Source organism: Xiphophorus hellerii, chromosome 1 (genome assembly GCF_003331165.1).
Source record: "Xiphophorus hellerii strain 12219 chromosome 1, Xiphophorus_hellerii-4.1, whole genome shotgun sequence".
NCBI classification, from domain to species: domain Eukaryota; kingdom Metazoa; phylum Chordata; class Actinopteri; order Cyprinodontiformes; family Poeciliidae; genus Xiphophorus; species Xiphophorus hellerii.
The window spans coordinates 23,658,467-23,682,237 of record NC_045672.1 but is presented as its reverse complement, the minus strand read 5'-3'; the positions used below and the strand labels follow the sequence as shown (position 1 = coordinate 23,682,237).

Sequence of the window (23,771 nt, the reverse complement as noted above, 5' to 3'; positions counted from 1 at the left end):
TGAGCTACGTGTACGTGGACTCGCGTGCGCGTGAGACTGGGGTTTAGCTACAGTCCAGTGTTTAGCGAAGAGGTAACAGCCGCTAACAAGATGCACAGTTATCGCCATGTTCATTATGGAAGTAACTGACAGCTAATGTATGCCTGTCCGGTTAGAAAAGCCACAGACGTTGTTCGTCATAGACACTAGCAGCAGAAATGGCGGGGATTATTAAAAAGCAGATTCTGAAACATTTGTCAAGGTAAGTGTTTGGTTTTCTGTTAGCCAGTTAGCCCATCTGGGCGATGAATGATTGAATCGTCATTGCCGTTGTGCTTATAAAACACCGAACGTAACCAGCAAGGCTGGTTACTTTTTAGCTCACAATACCCATTTAATAAACAGCAGCATTAAAAAAAAAAACAGTGGGACGACTTAACGGGGTCACGCAGCAGACGCCTCAACCTGCAGGAGAGCAGCACTTTCCCACACATCTATTTATTCTCGTCAGCTTTATGTTGCCATGTTTTATGTATCGACCTTTAATTTCGTAACCTAAAAATGTCTAAAATAATTGGTTTTATCATCTCAGCTGCTTGTGATAAATCGACCTATATGTAGTACATGCCAGTTACACTGGGGAGTAATTTCCTAGGAATAATCTGCTTCAGAAAATTATTCATGCAACTCTAAAGATAGTTTCTAGTTAGGTGGTTTGCTAAAATTAGTTCAAATTCATACCATAGAAACGTGTCAGAGCACTGACTTACATCAGCTTTTATTTTGTGATTTCTGGTCCAAATAAGATTAAATCTGATGAGAAGTATTAGCCATCAACATTTTCTTTAGTTTGTACTCCAATGCAATGTTTCCCCAACCATGGTCCTCCATTACTCACCCTACTGCACGTTATAGATGTGTTCATGCTGTCACATGCAGGCACAACTGGTTTCAGAGTTGGTGTGGCTCTTCATCCAGGGTGTTTTTGTATTGGGAGCAGCACCAGTGCTCAGGAAAACAAAGATATCCGTTGCACCCCATATTAGTTACCTCTTGTGTAGTGGCATGAGTATTCAGTAGGGAGATTTGAATTCTGCATTATGTACAGTGTACAAATTGATAGAATTATTTTCTACTCTACAATCTAGGGGTCTAATTTTTCCATCATGTTGTATTTTTGTGGCATATTTTATGCCTGATTGTTGTAAAAAAAAATATGTGCCATAAATACATGGTTTATTTCTAAAAAGAATGATTACTCTCAAGATTAAGTGAAAAATGGCATTTAGAAATATGAAAGATGTATCAGACCCAAACATTCCAGGTTCATAAGAATGAGAAGTCCAACAGCTTGTCTTTAAACCCTGCAGAAGCGCGCTAATCACCTGCCAATTAAAATCAGATGTGAGTAAAGAAGGGAACAACCAAATCATGCAGGTTAGTTTAACTCATGAACAAGGGTTTTAAAATTAATCTCTTCTGAGTTTTTGCGTTCAGGAGCAGATTTTTTCTCCACCTGACTTTCAGGAGAAAAAAAGTGTTACCATGGTGTGATAGTGTTCCCCTTTTAGCTCTAGTTTTTGCATATTTTACCAGCCGGTGGTAATTAATCAATTTGTCATGGTTCTTTCACATGTAAAAGGCCACAGTAGAGGGAGGACAGAGGCTTTTGTATTTAACTGTTATTCTGCTCCAGCTTTTTGTTTCAGTCAGTGTTCAATTTAAGCAGGTTATTCTGTGAAAGATAAAGAACATATATAGCAGAAGGAAGAAAAGCAAATATATTTATATTGTCAAACAAAGTTTGTTTGTTTTTTATTTGTTTTTCATATTTACCTAGTTCTGTTTTTTTTTTCTTTTTTTTATGAGCTGTATTGGTCTTAGTTTAATTCAATCGTTGCTCTTTTTTGGCAAAGTATATACAAAGACTCCTTTCTCCCTTTTGACTTCCTGAACGTTTCCAGCCATTAATCCTTTGTAATCTCGTCTAGCAGAAGGCATTACTTAGTCAATAAATAATAGCTTCATTATGACCTGTGATCTAATCTGAGTTAAAAAAAAAAAAAAAGCTTACTACCAAACTGCTAATCCAAGTGCTTATGATGTAAAAAAAAAACTACATTGTTATGTCAGTTCATGTCATCATTTAAGGCTTGTGAAAAATCAACATCCCTTGGAATGTTCCATGGGAACTAAACAGAGTTTGTATGCAATTAATAATAGTTGTTTTGTTTTTTTTACTGTTCCACACAAAAGGACAATTTAAGCAAGCTAAAATGATCCTGCATTGAAGTCTGTACCAAGAGCTACGTTTCAGTCAAGAAAAATGCCAAAACACGAGTCTTGCCATTTAAATATTCAGAATTTAAAGTTGAAACCATAGCTTTCCTGTATTTCCTGTCTGTTATCTTTATTTTAGGAATTTTACAGATATTTGAGATAGCTTTGTTTAGTCATGTATTTTACAATGCCTTAAAGTATTCATAGCACGTCTCTACATTTGTTTGTGTTTTACTCTAAAACTTAAATGTATTGTCTTTGGTTTCTATGTGACAGACCGGTTGTGTCCAAAATCAGTCAGTCTTCAAACGCAGGTAATCAGCATGTTTTAGGAATATCCCTTGTATGACAAATTGATAACTTTTTGAGGAGGTATTTCAGCTATTTGAATCAGCAGTGTTTGACCAGGTACACATAAAAACTGAGAACTGGAGTTGAAGATGCCTGTGATACACTAACACAAAATACAAAAATAAAATCTCCACAAAAGTGTTTTGTGGAGACATACGGTATTCTTCCCCCCTAAGTCAGCGTTTACCACAAACCACATTTTGCTGCAATAAGACCTGCAAGTCCTTGGGGAATGTCTATCAGCTTTGCGAACATAGTGACTGAAAGGTTTGCTGACTTTTCTGATTTTGCATCTGATATGGAATTTTCACATTGTTCTCTTGCTGAATAGTTTGGCAACATCCTTCCTATATAGGCCAAAATGTTGTCTTACATGGTTTTGTTTCCACCAAGGTTCACCAAGAACCTGTCCCCGGACAAGATCAACCTGAGCACACTGAAGGGGGAGGGACACTTGTCCAACCTGGAGCTAGATGAAGAGGTTCTTCAGAACATGCTGGACCTGCCGACCTGGTTGGCCGTCACACGGGTCTACTGCAATAAGGCCGCCATTAGGGTACGTCCTTATTGACTCATCCAGCCTGGTTGTGAAGCTTATCTAACATGGTGGTCAGATTCCTTTTTTTTTTTAAAAAGTGCATCACTTTGTTACTGTGCCACAGTTCAGTTTCAAAGCAAAAACAACAATTCTCTTCACTAATAATGCAGATCCTTTTCTTTTTTTACTCTATGCACTTGATGAAATGAGTACTGGCAGATTCATAAAGATTAAAACTACTAGCGACTCTGCTTTGAATGTTCTGGCCCCTGAGATTTGGACTGGTTGCTGATAATGGACAGGCCAGTTGTGATTCACAGGCACACTAAAGGCTAGAGGCTACTGTGATTCTGAGATATAGTGGCTGGTGTTCGCATAGCTGACAGGCCGACTGCTTTATGTTTTAAAAACCATTTCAGTAATCCTGCATGTCAAGATTCTATACTCCTAAAGTTGAGCAAAGATTTATCCTTAATGTTGGACACAAACAATTATCTCTGTAGAGTTTTGTTTTACTTTAACCTTTTAGTTTTAGAGTTGTTTACTGATGCCATATTTATTTACTATATTTAAAAAGCAAAAATTTGAAATGGACTACTGCAGTTTTGGTTGTTATTTTCTCTGCTGCTGACATTATGCTTTAGAATGTATCGCCTTAGCTGTGGAATACTCTCACAAGATAAAAGTGTTCCTTAGTATTATTTAAAATAATTTTAATTATCTGGTTGGGGGGGAAATTATTATTGAAATCTATAATAAACCCTTTTCAAGATACACATTTAGGTAAATGCGGTGCATAAATATTATGAGCTCAGGACAGGCTTATAATTTCAAATGAATGATTTAAAATTGCATTTTTTTTGTGTTCTACTTAGAGATTCTCTTTTGTGAGACTTTTATTACATGTTTAATCTGTTAATTTCTAATGCATGTTCTGCAGATTTCTTGATAATTTTCATAGTTTCAAATTCAAAAGAAATTGAAAACATTACATTTCTCCTTCAATGCATAACCGTAAAAGTTTATAGCCTTCATTATATTTGGGATAAACTCAAAACAAAGTGAGGTTATACTGTTTGTTGGGTTTATAGACAGAAATGGTGATAATTTAAAGTTTTGATGCATTTAATGAACAGTTTAAACAAAAATCTATATATGACCTTTTGATAATCCGTCTGAACCAATCAAAGTAAAGTTTCTATCATTCACCTAGTGGTCCATCATACTAAGTGTAGTACTAGTTACTCAGATCAGAGCAGGATAGGAGAGTAAAAATGTTTTACGCTTCAGATTTTCTGTGGTAAATTTGGACTGTTCTGTACCTCTCTGCTCACTAAGCCTTTGTGTCCAGTTGTGCACATCACTGTGTGACGTCTTCTTGAGTGACACACTATTGTCTTTTCAGATACAATGGACAAAGTTGAAAACAAGTCCCATCTGCCTGGTAAGGATGATGATGAAATCCTTATTTGGAGTGAAGCTGCCTTTTTTTTTTTCTTACGTTAAAATATAACTTAACTCTGTTATGACTGTAGCATTTGTTTCTGCACTTTACTGCTGCAAATTTCATTATTGTGACGTCATTAAAAATGTTAGATTACTTCTGGACTAGCACAAATTGTGTGCTGTCTCAATGTTTTGTGTAGTTCTTGGACAAAGTTGAGGTTGAGATGAGGACATGTGAGGAGCCCCGTCCACCTAACGGCCCTTCTCCTATTGCCATAACAGCAGGGCAGAGGTAAGCCGTCTAAAATCCTGAGCTGAAGTGTCTCAAATTGAGAACTATTTTACCTGTCATGTATGCATTTTCAGCGAGTACGGCTTTGCGGAGAAAGTGGTAGAGGGCATGTCTGTCCGGATCAACTCCATTACCATCAAGGTTCAGGCTCGTGCCTTCCACGCCTCCTTTGAGCTGTGGCAGCTGCAGGGCAACAGCCTCAACCCCAAGTGGCAGCGCAGTGACCTTCGCTACACCCGCATCACTGACCCCAAGAGAGGAGAGGTAGATTGCTATGCTGCAGGCCTTCCTCTTTCTGCTCTCACTGACGGCCATACCACAGCCAACTAAATTTCTGTCACTGAAGCCACATGTTCTTATTAAATCTGCAGTAAATCATTTAACCAGGTCACATGATTTTGTTAGCTGCCGGATGAACAGTGAACCCTTGTAAATCACTGTATGTGTCCCTTCTTTCCTACTGTAGGGTTCTTATAGGCCCATTTTGATAAACAAAAAAACTGTGATGTTTGAATACTTAAAATATATTAATCTGTTATTTTTGTTTTTGGATTGATGAAGAGTTTAGCAATAACTGAGAAAACTAAGAATCCCTTTTCATTGTTTGCATGTTTTCACAAATTGCAAACTGTGTTTCAAAAAATCTGTCATTACTTACTCTTTATATTTTGCTTTTCATCATTGTCTCAATTTAAGGTGGCCCTACTGCTAAAAGTAGCTCTGTTTATTGTATTTGTTGCCACAAATGCAATAAAGATTTCCAGAATCTGAAATGATGTTCTAAAGAATCCCTGTTTGATAAAACAATCTGCTGACTAGTTCACATATTTTAGACTTTGAATTAGACATGATCGACTGCAACAAAGAAAATTTAATATAGCACCAAACTGAAGGCTAATGAAGACCAGGTTAATTATGCCAGTTTTAGCATAATTAACCTGCTGCTGTGGTCAGCAATACGGATTACTGACAGTGTTTATATTGTATACAACGCAGCTGCAAACAAGCAATCGAAAACTTGTTTGGCAAGTGAGAGATGTGTTTATAACATCCTGTAGGCTGTACCACTCTGGGCAGTGAGTCATTTATTGCCCATTTTGTGATTTTTTGCTGTCCTGATCATAACGTGAAATTTGATTGAATTATTTTTTTCAGGTGTTGACATTTAAAGAAATTAACTGGCAAACACTGCGAATTGAGGCAGACGCCATTGAGAGTGACGACCAGGACCTCGGCAGCACTCCATTACGTCTCATCACCAACCAGGGACGCATTCGCATCGCTCTAAAACGCAGAGTAGGGCTAGATTTTTAATGCACATGCACTTGCTTGTGGAAGGATTTGAGATAAATACCTGTTGCTTTGTCATAAGTCTTTGACTTCATATTTTATTTCTAGATAAAGGACTGTAACGTGCTGGCGTCCAAGCTGCTTTTTATTCTGGATGACCTGTTGTGGGTACTGACAGACTCTCAGCTCAAAGCCATCATTCATTATGCCAAATCTCTGAGTGAGGCCATGGAGAAGTCAGCCCAGCAGAGGAAGAGCATGACTGCTGAATCCTTACAGGTTTACCTGTTTTTTTATTTTAATTTTTTTTTTTTTGTGTATTTTTTACAATTTGGTCAGTATGACAGAAAATACCTACTATAAGAAACCTATCAGACTCTAGACAAATATCTTTTGAGTCATTTAAACCTAGGCATTGCCCACTTCTGACTCCTTATTCAATTCCTCAAAATCTGGTGACATTATTGTCAGAGTATGTCATTGTAGATCAAAAGGAAGTCAAGAATTATTAAAGATACATGTTCTCCAGGAATGATATTTATTTATTTGCACAATTTGATTTATTCTGACAAATCCTGAATTTTTTTTGTGTTGTTTTTAGACAGCTCCTCCCTCACCTGTGATCCACAGCCTTTGGACTGAACACCTGCCTTCCTCCACCAGCACCCCCAACACCATCAGTCAGTACTTTGATCTTTATGATGTCAAGGAGTCGTCCTACCACACCTTCATATCACGCTTGGACTTACACATATGCAATGACAGTTCTTCAGTGGATGAAGGTTAGAAGGCAGTACATTTGCATATACTATTCATGTCGCTTTATTTCTCTGGAAAATGCAGGTTGTGTTTAATGTCATTACTAAAGATATTACACTTCGTTAATTATTTGGTGGGTAATTTATGTCAAGCTTGTTTTAAACAACTCTTATGTGATGCCACACAGATGAGCCTCCCCCGCCGGGCCTGCAGGGTGCAATGCAGCTAACCTTTCGGAAGCTGGGCTTTGACTACTATCCCATTCACAGACCTGGTGAGAGGAATGACTGGTTCTTTTTCTGACTGCGTTTTAACTGCTGCTTCCCCCCTGAGGCTGTGTGATGCCCTCTGTGTAACCACAAGACTAGTTACACAAGACTGGCTGCTGGGAGCTTCACTGTTCATGCAGACTAATGGCGTCGGAAAGTGTGCCCAGTGTTATAATCCTCAGTGGAATATTTGATGCAATAAACAGTAGAGCTGCCCTCCAATCTTATTAGGTTGAGTTAAACAAAGTTCTAATTGCTACAGTTAAAGCCAAAAGCATTTGCTCTTTCATTTTTAAATGTTTTAGATGGACAAAAAAAATACCCACATTGTGACAATTGTACATTCCCAAAAGTAACAAAGAGATATGCATTAGATATTTCCAGTATTCACAAAATTACAAACTAATGCCAGGTAAAGAAAAACAGAGTTAGAAAACAAGTACGTATAAAATATTTGTATCTCTTGAAACGTTCACTAAGAAAAATCTATGGCATGCAAACTCAGTGTTGGTCGTAACATGACAAAAAAAATTTTTTTTAAATGAAAGATAAACTTTACATCCTTTTTGTTTCAAAAGTGAAGGTCACTTGCTGCAAGTCAGCTAGTGTCATGACTGTTTATATCAACAGTTTGCACCATTTCCAGTCTAAAACCTATTCCATAATGTTTGATCTGAGGAGAGTTTCAAGACCGTTCGAAGCTTACCATTCTACAAAAAGAAAGTTTCTTTGTCCCATGAAAACATGTAAAACAACTTAAACAGTGTTAGGGAAACTTCCAAAACACAGCTCTACCCTAAACTCTGATCTCCTCAGTCATATGGATAAATGTTTATATTTAAGACTGTAAGTAGAAAAAGAATGATCGTGCTTGACTTGTCTGTACAAATTAAAAACCATCTGGAACACCTTGCACTAACTGACTTCAAGATAAGTCTACAAAAATGATTCTTAAGTCAAATCAGAGACCCTCTCTCTGACCGATGGAAGACAGTGTGAACTGGAAACATTAACGATAAAGCTTAGGGAGGCCTGGCGACCTGTTCAGAGTGTAGCGCTCCTCCACCGAGTGACTGCTGGAGACAGGCACCAGTCATCTCCCAAATCCATCCATCCTTTACCCCCTCGTAACCCTTGGTATTTATCTAAGCTCCGTAGGATATTTGTGTCCAAGCAGGCACAACTGTCTGTTTGAGTTTCGAATGATGGCTGAATCACAGCTGCTCCTGGCTGTTGATTTTTTGCTCAGCTGACGGGTGCCGACACTGGGAACGCTATAGCGGAGCCATGGAGGCGCAGGCTCAGTGGGCGGGAAAACTGCTGCAGGAGTACCATAGAAGAGCCGAGGCCTGTGGTTTTCCAGGGCCGTACTCTGAGGGGCCGGCCAAAGATTCTCCTGCAAAGACTGCCAAGGGTAAAACTTCAAAAATGATTCCAAATATATTTTCTTTTTATATGTAATAAATGCAAAAAAATTTGAGGAATGGACGAGTGGCAAAAGGTTTTTCAGGAAATGTGTCATTCAGGACATATTTTTGGTAGGGTTTGACTATTTTACATCATTTCATCAAATAATCGGATTTAATTTCCTCATTTCAACTGAAGTTGGTATAATAACAGCTTTTAAGCTAATTTCAACTCATCCATATCCCCAAATACGTCTCTACTTCTCATCTGCAAACTTTAGATGGACAGACTAGCCCCAAGACGAACCCGTCTGACAAAGAGCAGGCAGCCAGCAGGAACTCAATAACCGCTTCTTTAAATTCAATCCTGAAGAGGTTGCGATCTAGCTGCGTGGTGATCAGGATGGATGATGTGGACATTCACCAGGCAAGTTTTTATCTCAAACTGACTCCATGTACACTGCATGCAGACATTTAATGGAGTCAGAAATCTCTGTAGATGGAGTAAAACAGTTCGACACACGCTGATGTTCATACCAGCTTCATAAAATGACTGAATCAATGCTAGAGTAACATTTGTGCTTCAACATTTTTTTCTCTTCAAATGACTGAGATGAGTTAAAAAGTTGCTTCTTTTTTTTTTCAAGGGAAAAAAGTTGTACTAATCGTTGCCTTTCCAGTCTGTTTCCTACCAGCAGTGTGCTCATCACTTGCAGAATATAAGCTTTGCTCAATCAGCAGCTTTCAAGGCTTTTTAACTGACAGTGTGCACACAGAGAGCAAAACTCCCTATAGAGCAGCATCACACTGTCTTACTGGTGAACTTTGCAATTCAATGGAAAATCAGTGAAAACACTCAGGGGAGCTTAAAGGACAGCATGGCAATTGTTTTCATTTCCTTTATTATTAACGGCATCACTATAAAGTGAGTCTGAAAAATACCCTCATTTTGTTGCCAAGGCACCTGTAAATGACAAAACCCCTGACCACTACGATAAATGACGCAGTCTGCCCGCTTCTGCATTTTCAGCCGTGACTCCATCACAAATGAGAATGTCAAAGGTAATTTTAGTTGCAAGAAAGTTTTGGTTCCCCATCTGATAAAAGCAAGCGATACCCGGGGGGAACGCCTGGTTCCCACCTTTTTTTAGTTTCTAAAAGGAACTCTTTGATCTTCACTCTGTTTTCTGCTTTTATTCGCCAATTGAATGATTTCTCATTTCTGCTCTCTGATCTATGAGCAAATAAATTTCAGGTTTAACAATATGTCAGTTAACGACTTAATCGTCATTCACTTAGGTGTCTACAAGGGGCCGTCACAACAAGAAGACTCATTCTTTAATATCTTGCAACCGGAAAGCTCAGCGTCTGCCAGATAACGTCCCAGCAGTTCATCTGCAGTTCACAGAGTATTACTTCCCTGACAACTCCAATTTACCAGGTACCTGCATGGCCCCTTTTCACTTTACATTGATATTTTACTGCATTTACTGATTAAAATGATTGTTTAACTGATTTCAGTAAAATTTGGTGAAAATTATTTGTGTACTTTTGTTATTTGATTTGCATTTTGATAAACCTTTTGATTTGTAATCTCAATAGTTTTTTTATCATCAGGTAAGTTCTGACCCTATCATTATAAGGTTTCTGAAGATTATTAAAAAGCTTAGTCTCATTTTAGGCCTCAGTAGACTTCAATACAATTATATTACTATTAAATTACATATTCTCAACAACTGATTAAAAAAAAAGATGAAAACTTGTTTTTGAAGACTCAACCACAAATACTGAAGAAGTTGCAGTTTTTGTCAAGTGCAGGTTGTGTTGCACATGTGATAATAATCGGCTTTGATATGTGTATCCACTGATTAAGAAGTCAACTTGGGAAAAAATCAAAAAACAAAACATCCATTCGTAGTTTTATTTCAAAACCTCAGGGGGAATGTGTCCTGGTCTGGTGAAACTAAATGAAATTTTTGCCACGATTCCAAAATTTAGCAACTCCATGGTGGTGGTGAAACATAGTGGTCAGAGCATCATGATCTGGTTTTGTTTTCATCTGATGGAACAAGGGTTTTAGTCACAGTGAGTGAAATTGTAGCTTATCGCAGCTATTTTTAAAGAATGTTTTGTTTTTGTCACTATGTATGTTTTTAAAAAAATTGTATTGGAGGTGGGAAAAGTCATAAAAACCTGGCGTTTTAATAGAGATGTGTAAACCTTTGCCAGCCAGTATGTTCTTACTTTGTCTCTTACCAGAATGTCCATAATTTTTATTTTTCTCCCAGTCCCCACTTCAAATCTGTATGTCCAGTTGAACAGCCTGCAGCTGTGTGTGGATGCAGCCAGCTTGCTGTGGATCAATCTGTTCTCCAGGGGTCTTCTGCAGACCCTGGACCAGGTCAAAGCATTCTACCATTTGCAAGACAGTAAAAAGGCTGACGAGCATGTAGACATCCGCGTGGACGCAGCTCACCTCAAGGTAGACACTTAACATTTTCAGGATTTGTACGGATGCTCTCATTGAACGTGCTTGATATTCAAACAGCGTAGTTTTGTAATAAAGTTCAATCCAACGTTTGATTTGTAAAGTGTTATTTACAGTTGAAACCACATATTTAAAAAGACACATACACATTTTTTTTCTCACTGTCTGGAGTTAAATCAGACCAAACTTTCCTTGTTTTAGGTTAATTAGAATTGCCAAAATTATTTCTATTTGCTAAATGCCAGAAAACTTTGCAGGAACATTTTTCAAAACATAGCTTTCTGTTATATTTCAGTTTATCTTTTCCCTGGTGTAGGATGTAGAATTTAGTACAATACTAATAACATTAAAAAATAATATCATAAAATGGTGAATTGAAACTGCCTTCTTTGGTTCATTTGTATTGTTTTTTCTCCAAAGTGTGGTGCTGGAAATGTTTGAAAACTTACCTTAAAAATGCTTGAATATTTCTGTGAAAAATAGTGAACAATCCCTTTATTTTTCTGCTTTCTATAGCGTTTTGCTTTCTCTGTCACTTGACTTGTTTCAGTCTGTATAAGTATTTAAAGTTGTGAATGTTTTTTGTCTTTTCATAGCTGATTATACCTCTGGATTCCTCAATACTGGACCATCCCGAACGCCCACAGTCACTCTCTGTTATTGTCCCCCAAATGGTTTTCAGCAACACTCGCAACTGCCCTCATGGCTCCACCGCTGACCTCAGCAGCATGTGTGAAAAATTTACCAGCTGCTCTTTCTTCCAGTCGACGCCACCTTGTCCTTACCCCAGAGAACCGAGTGTCTTCCACCCCGTTCCTTCCACTTTTCTTCGGCACGCTCAAGAAACCGAGCCGCAGCCTCTGGACAGGAAGCAACTGCGATCCCAGGATATCTGGTCTCTCAGTTTGTCCCGCGTTACGCTTGGTTTCGATGGAGCTCGGCGATTCCCCAAAGGCAAAACTCAACTGTTTGTTGAGCCGTTCGCCATGTCGGTGTGGATGTGCCACCCGTCTGCCTTTAAGAGTGATTCGTGGTCTTCCCCCTCCGGTCCTCAGCAGGATGACGCCTCCTTTGCTTCTATCCACTTCCTGGCACACACCATCACCCCACTAAAGGTGTGGCTCAATCACTACCAGTATGTTGCCCTGCTGAGGATGAAGGATGCCATGGTTCGACTGGGGGCAGAGTTGAGCCGGGATCTGCAAGGTAATAAACAAAATGCCGGCCGGAAATCCAAACCACCTACGGTTTGTCTTGCTCTTCTGGTGGACGCAGTGGAAGTGGGTCTGCTGTTGCCCCCTGCCACCGCTGCCCCAGAGGAAGAGCTTCCCCAGACTCCGGAAACAGACAGCCCCAGCATGACAGACTCCGACATTTCCCCGACTCATCACTCTGACAACGACATCCTGGAGGACAGTGGTTTGGAAAACGGCGTCTCCTCCGTCAACACGGCCGCGGCCGATCAGGAGGACCAAGATGGCATGGTGGAGCAGGCTTACGAGGCCGTAGAGGAGGAGCAGGAGGAGGTGAAGGAGAACGGACTGGGAACGGAGGAGGAGACGCCCGGTCTCTCGCCTCCTCTCTCACTCGGACCCTCCCCAGTGATTTCTCGTGAATCGTCCACCTTCAGCCTGGAGGGGGAGCTGACGAGTGCAATCAGCGTCACCAAGGATGCCACCAAAGACGCCATCAGTGCCTCACTGGATCTAACCAAAGGGGCTTTCTCCATAACGAAAGATGCCTTCAGCATGCTGAGCCGAGGCTCAGGCATGAGTAAACTGTTCAGTGCTCAGCCCAGGTGAGTCCTCAGTTTATGTTATTGAAACCCACAGCATCTTCCTCGAGTATTTATACCCCTTGAATATTTCACATGGATAGTCATAACCGCTAACTTTAATGTATTTTATTTGAAATGTTTTTGTTAGAAATTTTGCAATAAATATGAAGCCAAAGGAATGTTCAAGGCTTTCAAATAATTTTTTTCACAAATCAAATTCTTGGAAGTATATTGTGCATTTTGTCTTCAGACTTGCCAGCTGTGCAAACCCTTGTGGTCTCTAAGGGTTTATCTGTGTTTATCTGTATGTGCAGGGAAATGTTGGCCCATTCCTCTTTTAAAATATCTTAAGTTCAGTCAGATTTGATGGAGAGCTTCTGTGAATCTGCATTTTTGGATTCTCAGTTGGATTTTGGTCTGCAGATTGATTGGCCTGTACTGATGCATGAATAAATTTATCTGAATTATTCAATTGTAGCTCTAGCTCTGCGTTGTCGTTGTTCACCTACCTGACACGATAACAAATTTTGCTGGGTGATAAATTGTCCCAGTAATTATTTTAATAAACATTAATATTGTTGTTTTGAAAACAATATTTCAAGTAAAATATTGGTAATGGCATAATAATGCAAGTTCACCCTCTCAAAGACCAATAAACATTGTAAACAATACTTAACACTGGAACAGGAACATATTTTAAATATCCAAAAGATACAACAAACAAAACGGTAAATAAAATGGAAATTAAAAAAAAACACATCACTGAAAGCACAAATAAAATGGATTATGTCTCTGTAAACAAAATTGTTCTTCAAAAGATATTTAGCATTGGAATGGAAATTTTTGATCTCAGTTTAATTTAACATGCGTGTGTTCTCAGGGAACTGAATCCGCGTTCAGAAGAGTCCTCCCCTAATCTGCATCACCAATCCTTGAAGCATTCGCACTCCCAGCAGTCCTTTGATAGTGCCATCTTGGACGGCAGCCTCCCTGATGAAAACCTGTCTATCGATAGTGATTTCAGTGACAATTTTGTTGTTCTCATGGACTCGGGTATCTAATACTGCCAAGTTTCCTGATCATTTTACCTGAGTGATACACAGGACGTCTAGTTTACGATTGCATTATGTTTCCAGAATCAGGTGTGGAGTCTTTGCGTCTGAACAACACACCTGCAGGCAGCCGTGGAAGCCCCGCCCCAGGGACAGAGGGGGGATCGTCAGCTGATCTCAGCAGTTCTCTCTCTCAAAGCACTGATGACGTTTCTCAGGATTTGGTGAGTTACTGTCACCACTTAGAAACACATTGATTGTTCCAGAAAGAACTCATGGCTAACATATAACTTGCCACTTGAGCTGTGTGTGTGTATACTCTGTCTTCCTTCACTCACATATGAACTGGTGATATTAAGGCCTTCCACAAGGTTGATTTAATGCTTTTGGCAATATAGTGCGTTTGAGCTTTTCTACAAAATTTTGACTTTGTGAAAAATACTCAAAAGGAAATCCAGTTTGTGTGTCCAGTTTGTAAGAACTGCTGAAGTTGTGGTATTATCTTTGCATACTGGAAAAACAAACAGTAAATTGCAACATTTATGACATCAATGCTCAGGCTGAGTTGTTATGTGAAGTTTTCACAGACACTGTACTTCAGAATTCTGAAAAAAGAATAAGCAAATCTAAATGTTTAAGCGTATAATATGACTTCTAATGAGGTGAATTATAGTCTTCAGTGTTGCTTCTGATCCTGAGTGGGACAGCGTGTACCATGGAGGTACAGGGAGAAGACCAAATAGTTGCTGTTCAAGCGCAGAATTTAACCCCAGTGCAGCTGGGAAACGTCCGACAATCAGACATCCTGGCTGGTCTTGTACAAGGTAACCTGAATTATCATATCTTTCCTCAAAATGATGCATAAAATTTGTCATTTAAATGTTAAAGACTTTCATTAAAATTTTCTTTTAAGTTGCCTCCTAATATCCTTTATTTTTGAACACAGAAACAAAAACCCAGTGAAAAGATCAACCTTATTCTTTTCTTATGCGTTTTTTTATTATTATTATTATTTCTCTGTTTGCTAATATTCTATAAGTAATTTGAATAGTTTGTGAGTCTTCAAAGATTAATTGATATGTGTGTCACAACACTTAATATCAGGCCACATTTGGATTTAAATTATGCTATGAGTGTTAAAGATAACTGATAAGACATTTGGATTTTCTTCTATTTTAGCATTTTTATTCTTGTCAAAAAAAAAGTTCATGATCTCATGCAGTGTTATGGTGAAGAGGATGCAGTTAACCTTGAATAAACTAGAATGTTGCTCATGTTTTCTTGTATAAACAGGGTACAGATAAATTATCCTCATCTTTGTTTGTGCAGCTGCAGGTGAACCGCCTCAGATGCAGGACAGGCAGGGTTGCAGAAACTCTCCAGCGCTCTTGTTGCGGGCGGAAATGGGCCCGTCTGCAGCTCTGCGCTCTGCTCTGGATGAGTCACTGGGTTTTCTGGATGTGAGACTTCAGGACTGCCAGGCAGAGTTTTTAGCCTCAACAGTAACCAACATCGGCCCTTTCCTTGAAGATGAGTTCAGTGTAGATGGTCAGCCAATAAGATTACACTTGTCCAACGTCACTGTAATTTTAAAGGTAAGTCAATGATCCTAATCTACAAATTTTTATTCCTCAAAAGAAACATCACAACTTTTTGTATCCAGCGTTAGTATATAGGTTAATGATTTAAGATATGTTTTCTTTAGGACGATGGTCCCAGAATCTACCCCACTGCTCCCCAACCTGTCCCTGCCAAATTCATTATAGATCAGCTGCTGCTCCAGCGAAGTGATGATGGGATTATGAGAATCAAAGGTGGAGAAAACAGCATAGGTTTATTAAATAATAATCTGAAAAGCACAAAGAACACAATATGCATCTGCAGTCACACCTTCACAGAAAGATGAATAGAAAACTCATTATCTTTTTCTAATTTCAGCTGAGGGTGCAAACACTAAACCCTTAGCAGGTGTTCCTGCTGCCGGGTTTGACACTTTTAATGGCGCCGACTCGGTCCAACAGCAAAGTAAGGTAAGGAGGTAAAAATAATTTTTAATGGTTTACTAGAGAAAAATTGGAGAAAATAGCTCTTATTGATTTTATCTCAATAAAATAGAAGTAGCTTTATATTTCTGTATTTAGGTGATGCTACTTACAAACTGATTTGGATTATGTTTACACGCTCTGTAAAATTGACTGAAATTCTGTTGAAGAAGCTGTTTTCTATAGAAGAGCTGATTATTAAAAGATAGATTTCTCATCCCTTGCAGAAATATTCGCCAAAACATTGAGCACATGGCCAGTGTTTGATCTGTCATTTTGTTTTACTGGTGTTAGACAAGCCTATCAGCTAGCCTATGACACAGGTTTATCCTATTTTATAGTGATGCAAATTAAAATAAAATCAATGCTTCAAAGGGAATTCTGAATTAAATTAAAATACGTGGGCATTTCACAGGGCGTAACGACTTTTAGATTTTTTCCACACAATGGAAAAATGTTCAAATACATTCAAACTTTTCTTCTACTTCTACTCTGTCTTTTTTACATTTGAAAAAGTTTATGTGCTCATGTGGAAGTCATTAATGGTTTTATTATCACACCTGTTACAGTTAAATCCACATACTGTCCAACTTTGTGTCAAAATACCAGCTATTATTTAACTAGCATAATGTTGCTTTTGTAGAGTCGAACACTGGAGAGCCAACTCTGGGACACTCAGGCTGCCCTCACACAGGCCCTGACTGAAAGAGAGCGCCTTCTCCAGGAAGTAAGGAAGTACGACCCCACCTTTACGCTCTAATCCTCTTTAGACGCTGATCTCTAACCTCTGGGGCTGCTGAAGAACGGCGACTGGATGTCTCAGACTTGATGCTGAGAATAGAGCAGAGCTCAATTAAATCATCTCTAAAGATAAATCCAGGAAAATGGGCGGTGGATCCAAACCGTGGCTTCATATCACCTCCAACTGGCTCACACAGTCCGGGAGATTACAAACAAACCCCCTGTAGCTGTTACTAGAAAGCCAGAGCCTGTTGAGTTAATTTTTAGGTACACAATGGTTCTTTTTTATTTCTGGCAGTTTAGATATTCATTCCTGATACGCTTAATAGATTTACTCTGGTTTTTATCTCAAACAAATCAGGGTGATGGGAAGTCAATGTGTGGTTTTAGTGTAAAACAAAGCATGCAACATGATCAAGCTTTAAATTTTTCCACTTATTATTGTGCATTATGGAATTGTTGCACAGACACTGCCAGACAGCTGCTAGTCCATCAGTCCCTTCTTTTACACTGCATGCTCAATTAGCAGTGCTAATTCAATAGAAAAAAAATGTAGCACATTTTTTTATTGACAGTTTTAGTGCTGGATTTGTGTCGTTAACTTTTGTTTGGTGTAAAATAGCACAAAAAAAAACACATGTTTAATTTTATTTTGAAGTGTCAATTTAAACAGTTTTGTGAAAGGTAGGTGAAAAAATGCACTTTATTTATAACAGCAAGCTTCCACTTCTTTCATGGAAAGCTTAAAGCATCTCAGTTTCCACCTTTTTCTCAGAGTATCACCAGTGGGTAGAGTACACACTCATATCAAGCTCTCTTTCTTTTCACGGAGCAGGTTGGATTATTCCCCAGTGTTATTTTATTTTATTTGAAGTATTTCTTTTATACTGTGTTGACTAATGTCCTCTGATGGTGAAGATCTACTGAAGACAGCATGCCTTACAGTCTGTCCCTTCCTCACATTTGGAGAAAACTGTTCAGAGTTTAATCATCTGTTCTGGAGAGGTTTGTGATTGTGTCTCCTTAACATAACTTTGTAGCTTGCCAAGAAACAACTGACGAAACATGTGCTACGTTGGTGGACTTAGATGTCTTTGTGTTATTTTACTTGACTATATTTATTTGTCATTTTTCAGTGTTTTTTTATTTCTTATTTTAGAACAATATTTTAAAAAGTGGTACTGATGGCTTGAAAGATTAAATAACTGGAATAGTCACTCTTTTGATCTGGATTTGTTGCCAATATTATTTCCTGCAGAAAATCTTGTTCAGGAATGAATTTGAAAGTGGATAGATTTAGGAAAAAGAAGCCAACATTTGTTGTTTTGTTGAATCAGGGACTTTGTTTAAGTAAAAGTCCTATTTTTTATCTTTTGGCTCCAATTTGTAGCTGTGTAAAGGTACCTGGGAGACCTCTGGTGGCAGAAACGTGTCACTCTAGTTTCTGTTTAAAGTATTTTAGCCAAATTACACTGGAAGTTGCATCTCTCAACACAGTAGAATATTATTTAAAACTTTATTTCAGCAATCCACTTTAGAAAGTGAAAAGAATATCTAAAAAGAAAGAAGACCAAAACACTCCAAAATGTCATAATAGACAGCTGCTCTGACTTTGGGTTTGATAAAAACCCAAAGTAAGACTGACAAAATTGAACTTTAAGCAGCTTAGATTTCAAATTAAATGGAAAAAAGCAATTACATCTGAAAAAATGGCCTTGGATCAGTCGTACGATATTATTTCTGTATCATCAACATAAACATACTCTTGATATATCTTTCTCTTGATATATCTATGCGACTTTCAGTTTTTGAACTGAGTTACTGAAATAAAGGAACTTTTCAATGATATTTTAAGATTCAGCTGTACAGCAGACAGATCTGCTTCTCTAAAGACCACTGTTGTCCATCTAAACAATAGGAAGACACTAATTTTACATGAAACCTGTCGAAGAAAGGAAATGCTACATATTTTTCAGTGTACATTTTTTGAGATGGCTATGTATCAGAAATTTGTATTCTACACTCAGCTGCATGCAGACTCCAGAATAATCCTCAATATATTGGTGTATTAAAGCAGATATACTGCCCATTTACCTCAATACATGTGATCTTTTTATTACCGTTTGCCGTTTTAGTTTCTGCATGGCCTTTATGGACAAATATGTTCTATGCTGGATGCAACATGTAGCTTTGAAGTTTCCTGTAGTTCCTCTGTGAAACCTTAGTATTAAGTAGCATCTCTGTTTTAATGAAAAACTGGAGCTTTTAAGTCAAATTCCCACTAAAACACTAGACTTCCTTTGCAGTCCACAGCAGGCCAGTGGTTTTTATGACAATGTAACTCACTCACTGTGCCATGCAAAGAGAAGCAGAAAAGTAGAGTTACAGGCGTTTTCTCAACCCAGAATGCATGTGCTGAAGTGATTTTTTTGTTTTTTTTTTTGTGTGAAATTTATGCCTTGTGAATTACTTGCACTGGTGAAGTCAATTCACAGGAACTCACACTCCTTTTGATGTGAGTCACTTCAAAAAGAATGCATATGAGTCATTGTAGAAATGTTTAAAGTGGTGCAGAAAAACTGGACAGTATGGTTTTTGTTATTTGTGTATAAGTATAATGGCTTTATGGTACTCATCACTCCATTAAGACTAATGTAAAACTGGTTCTGTGAACCAATGAGAGAATGAGACTAAATAAATTACTAAAAACATTTTTGATGTGAATTTGTCTTTTCTCGCAGTACCTGCTGCTCTCATGTACAGGTGTGTTTCAATTCAGCCTTATAAAAGGCAGTTTGTTTTGTTGCAACCAAAATAAAACCATAAGCAAAAACATGGAGGACAATTAACACTGTACATCATCCTGAACTCACAATCCTCACGGTGAAACATGGGGATGGCAGTATCATGCTATGGGCACACTTGCACCAAGCCCTCATCTAAAAATGTAAAGACAGGAGGACTGGAGTTTGATGCTCCCGGTTTCGATCAAAGCATATTCTTGTTTAAGAATGGCCTAGTCAAAGTCCATACTTCAAATGTATGCACACATCCAACTTTGTTATAAAAATATTTTATTTTCATTTGACAATTACCTCCTAAGTGTTAATCAATCACAAATTAATAAAATTAGAAATATAACTCAATTTCAGTTTGCGCTTGTAACATGACAATGCGAAAAAGTTAAAGGGCTGCAAATAGATTTGCCAGCGGCTGAACTTACCACCCACATATTAACCAAAGAGTAGTAAAAAGAAAAAGATATAAAACTTATATTTACATGTTTCAACGAGTATTTAACTTAATACATAGAGCCTTCCAGCAATGTACATTTACAGACACCGAGCTCCATCAATAATTGTGAGCAGCCTCTGGATGAGTCAGAGATTTTCCCACAGCGGTTTTAAATATCACCGACGTCCTCGTTCATCCCGCAGCTGGAGTGGCTCAGTGAAACAGGATGTGCTTGTATTTGGAGTTGGGAATCTGATCTCGACTTTTCAGCCTCCTAACTGCTTCCCTCAGGTGTTTAGGCTGAAGTGGTGGCGTATCTCCCCATTTCTCACAAACATCCAGAGCTGGAAAAGAAAAATAATATTGATATCTACATAATAGTCTATTTAAAAAAACAAAAAAAAAAACTAGTGTGTGCTTTAGGATTGTTTGGTAAACCATCCTCTCACCTTCCTCAACAATCTCCCCGACAAAAACCTTGGCGATACCAGACATGGCAATAACCACATTCTGGGAAACTGATGACCCGGTTATAGACTGGATTAGCTGAAATATGGAAATCATAAAGCAGCCATAAGAAACTCCGGTTTGTAGTTTTGAAATAAAAGTGTCAGTTTTAATAACCAGCTCACCCTCTTAATGGCAGCCTTTGGGAAGGCGGAACGTCTGTACATCTCATAGCGATTGAGCTGCTCTTCAGAAAATGATGACACCAAAACCCTAAATAATGCAGGAAAGAGGGCAAAGATGGATCAAAAAGGACACTTTCGGTGAAGTTTGTAAAGAGAGAAGTGACCTTCTGTGACAGCCTTACTGCATCTTTTGTATTTCATCCTCGTCGACCTTGTGGCGCTTCTCTTTTTTCTTTTCTGGCTCCACCTTGAGTCGCTTAGAGGAAGGCTGACCGGAGGTTCCCTCTTCCTCATCGTCTGCTGCTGCCGCCATTTCAGTTTCCTTCAGAGTATACAATATTACAAAGGTATTAAATAATATTTTCTGTATATTGTAATCCAAATTTCTGCACTTTACTTTTAAAACCAATTTCCACTGCAATGCAGGCACTTGACTCTTATTTACGGTTAACTCAAAAATATTCAAAACAGAACAAATTTTGTAGTTCTGTGTTGTCATGAAGTCGATTTCTCCAAAGTCAGCTATGTGAACTTCTATAACCTTTGGGTTTAATCTCCAGTGATATTTGTAACAACTTCCTTTTTTATAAAGTTAACTCGGTCAGATCATTTATTTCACCCTATCCATATGACTGCTCGGCTGTCCTCAACCAGTCTGAGCCTGTCTCACTTAACATGTTTACAGAAGTGAACACATCATATGAAACCCTCAGTTTCCCCTCCTGATGAGGAGCCCTGCATGTCTTTTTAAAGAAGTTTCAGACCATCAAGTTTTCATCATCATATACGGTAGATGCTTTTACTAAACATGCAGTAGTGAATCCACTTGCAGAAAAAATACATATTGACCCCCCTGATCTGTAGGAACATCAAACCAATATCGAACATGTTGATATTGTGTGGTGAGTCGTTCAATTTTGCATAAGTACATCATCATGACACTTTTCTTAATCCAGTCTAGATTTTATGGTTGGTAAATTTCTATCAAATAATTACTGGGGGAGTATTTGTTCTTTTTTTGTTTCATGTATCAACCAATCACAGTCAAAATTAAAGCTTGTTGATCTACTTCAAGAAGTAAAAGCCAACAGGTCATATTTTATTTTTTAAAAGTGTCATTGTATAATATGTGATTTTATTTTTTTTGGCAACGTTTGGTTCATACTCCTCACCATTTGGTGGCAGTAATGCTCCATTAAGTTGTTTGCCAACCACGATTAACCAATAAGTAGAAGAAGAATCAATCAGACTCCTTGGAAGACAGCGACACCATAGCGACTGAGTCCACCACATCTCAATGTCTGTAGTCTCCTCAGCAGTTGACTAAATCACTCTTAAAGTAGGATTCTTTGGCAAGAATTTTTCAGATAAGAGGAGAGCTATGTTAGAGAACTGAGAAATTAATCCTGAGACTAAAAATAGCTTCTAATCATTTTAGGAAAATTCTTAGAATTTCTTGGATTCTAAGATTTGTCTCAGAATTTTACCTCAATAATTTCAAAGTTATTCACAAAGCACCTTAGGCTGTAGGTGTACAAGCAGACAGTCAGTAAGTTGTTGACATCTCAATGGCCACATTAATATCACCACACGCACGGCGAGAAAATGTGACAAAACATAAACAATGAAGATGTACTTTGGTACATTTGAACATGTTAAAGCTGTGTGACTATTTACTTTTGCTTAGTTTCATCATCGACACCTTTTAATCCAATCAAGATTCAAGTATCAGTTAATTTTTACTTAATCGTTTAGTGGGAGCATTTAATCACAGATGGGGTCACACCTAGCAACGGGGTCAACCACAGCTCCTCACTAACACTGAACTTCTGTCATCTCCTTGCTCAGAGTCGCTTTCAGCAGCTAGCTAAATCACTCTTATGCTAGGATTTCTTAGAAAATTTTAGGATAAGCTAGGAGCTTTCGGACAGAACTCTGAGAACCTTTGAGAATACAGGCCCTTCTATTTTGATGCAAGAAATCTCCTTTGTTCATACCATCCCGTATCTTTTCAAAAATATGTTTCCTGAGGATAAAACTTGAGATTTGTTTTAAAACAATTATTGGCACTAAATGTGGTAGGCGTAAATCTCATACGATTCTCAGATAGAAGAGGCAGCTATATATTTAACTGTTTTTATATTTGCCTCTTTTATGTGGGATTCGACCTAAACCTCTCAATTCATCTCCGCACCTTTTCCGTCAGGGATCTAATAAAAATCACTTTGGTTCATCACTTTGTAACGTATGTTTTACTGCTACTTGACTTGTTGACGTTTTAGAAACTTTATATAAAAGCGAATTAACTTACAGTCTTCAAATCTTTGAGATGATCCTGCGTAGACGGCTCTTTGCTGTCATCTACAGAGGTCTCTGCAGAAGTCTCCGGAACAGGTTCATGTTCTGTCTTCGGATTCTCCTCTTTGATAAAGCCCTCTTTTTTAAATGAACCTTCTGTTTTTATCCGAGCAGGGTCCGCCATAACTCCTCAGATTCTTCCAACACAGCTGCTCTTTACCGTCTAACAGTCTACACTGATACAGAGGAGGTAAAGGTTCAGGAAAACTGAACCTGTAGCTTGTATTTAAGGTAAAAACGCTCAAACAGAACTTGATCTGGGAAACATTTGCTTAAAAGCTAGTCAATGAGCTAACCGTTAGCTGTCGAACACACGGTGTCGTTAGATAGCTGATGCTGCTAACACTTGACTAAAGAAAAACGCTGCTTTGACGCAGAAAAACACAATTTGTTAAATCAGTTGTGAAATAACGACCGCATTAAAAGTAACAAACTGTAGCAAGATTGAACAAGTTCTCAGCTGCCTCCTGCTAATGCTCTTCCTCTTAGCTTTATATTCAGTGAAATAGTGTTTAAGAACTACGCACTGGGTGCATTACCGCCACCACGCGGTTTGGAGTGTCACTTTTTCTTTCTCCATTAATGAACAAAAGTAAATATTGGGAGTATTTGTGTGTAGAAACACGTTTTGCTTTTGGATTTCAAAAGCTCCCACCAAAACTTAAATAAACATCCTTTTTTCCCCTCTCAGTAGGTATACTTCATACCAAACCAGCATAACATTTTCATGAATCTTTTCATCATGAAAATGACATTTCTCTGTGTTATTAGAATACAATAGAATACAATAGAAATATTATTTATTGTCCCACGGTGGGGAAATTTAGAAGTACCAGG

General features: G+C 38.3%; 2 protein-coding genes across 3 annotated transcripts; one reads left to right on the top strand and one right to left on the bottom strand.

Moving 5' to 3' along the window:
- Positions 1 to 11: 11 nt before the first annotated feature.
- Positions 12 to 19,423, top strand: bltp3a (bridge-like lipid transfer protein family member 3A). 2 transcript variants are annotated; one of them, XM_032576929.1, is made up of 21 exons: positions 12 to 241; positions 3,004 to 3,166; positions 4,554 to 4,592; positions 4,795 to 4,886; positions 4,961 to 5,150; positions 6,042 to 6,182; positions 6,285 to 6,455; positions 6,778 to 6,958; positions 7,123 to 7,209; positions 8,454 to 8,618; positions 8,892 to 9,037; positions 9,910 to 10,051; positions 10,899 to 11,092; positions 11,695 to 12,896; positions 13,756 to 13,928; positions 14,012 to 14,151; positions 14,601 to 14,751; positions 15,257 to 15,522; positions 15,633 to 15,741; positions 15,866 to 15,957; positions 16,613 to 19,423. In XM_032576929.1, the coding sequence occupies exons 1-21, from the start codon at positions 198 to 200 to the stop codon at positions 16,727 to 16,729; spliced, it is 4,005 nt and encodes a 1,334-aa protein (XP_032432820.1). In that variant the 5' UTR covers positions 12 to 197; the 3' UTR covers positions 16,730 to 19,423. The 2 variants fall into 2 exon arrangements, with proteins under 2 accessions (XP_032432820.1, XP_032432734.1); XM_032576843.1 differs by having other exon boundaries at positions 15,633 to 15,759.
- Positions 19,424 to 19,766: 343 nt separating this feature from the next.
- On the bottom strand, positions 19,767 to 23,445 carry taf11 (TAF11 RNA polymerase II, TATA box binding protein (TBP)-associated factor). The gene is made up of 5 exons (XM_032577043.1): positions 22,888 to 23,445; positions 20,759 to 20,898; positions 20,577 to 20,664; positions 20,394 to 20,490; positions 19,767 to 20,288 (listed from the first exon to the last, which is right to left on the bottom strand). Exons 1-5 carry the CDS (start codon positions 23,056 to 23,058, stop codon positions 20,158 to 20,160), a joined length of 627 nt encoding a protein of 208 aa, XP_032432934.1. The 5' UTR covers positions 23,059 to 23,445; the 3' UTR covers positions 19,767 to 20,157.
- Between the last annotated feature and the right edge of the window lie 326 nt (positions 23,446 to 23,771).

Excerpts from the sequence above, each read along its gene's own strand:
- bltp3a (XM_032576843.1), top strand. The coding sequence starts at position 198 with ATGGCGGGGATTATTAAAAAGCAGATTCTGAAACATTTGTCAAG. Across the intron at positions 7,210-8,453 it reads CTATCCCATTCACAGACCTG|CTGACGGGTGCCGACACTGG; the intron begins GTGAGAGGAATG and ends TTTTTTGCTCAG. Across the intron at positions 13,929-14,011 it reads TGTTGTTCTCATGGACTCGG|AATCAGGTGTGGAGTCTTTG; the intron begins GTATCTAATACT and ends TTATGTTTCCAG.
- taf11 (XM_032577043.1), bottom strand. The coding sequence starts at position 23,058 with ATGGCGGACCCTGCTCGGATAAAAACAGAAGGTTCATTTAAAAAAGAG. Across the intron at positions 20,899-22,887 it reads ATCTCAAAGATTTGAAGACT|GAAACTGAAATGGCGGCAGC; the intron begins GTAAGTTAATTC and ends TATACTCTGAAG. Across the intron at positions 20,665-20,758 it reads GATGAAATACAAAAGATGCA|GGTTTTGGTGTCATCATTTT; the intron begins GTAAGGCTGTCA and ends TGCATTATTTAG.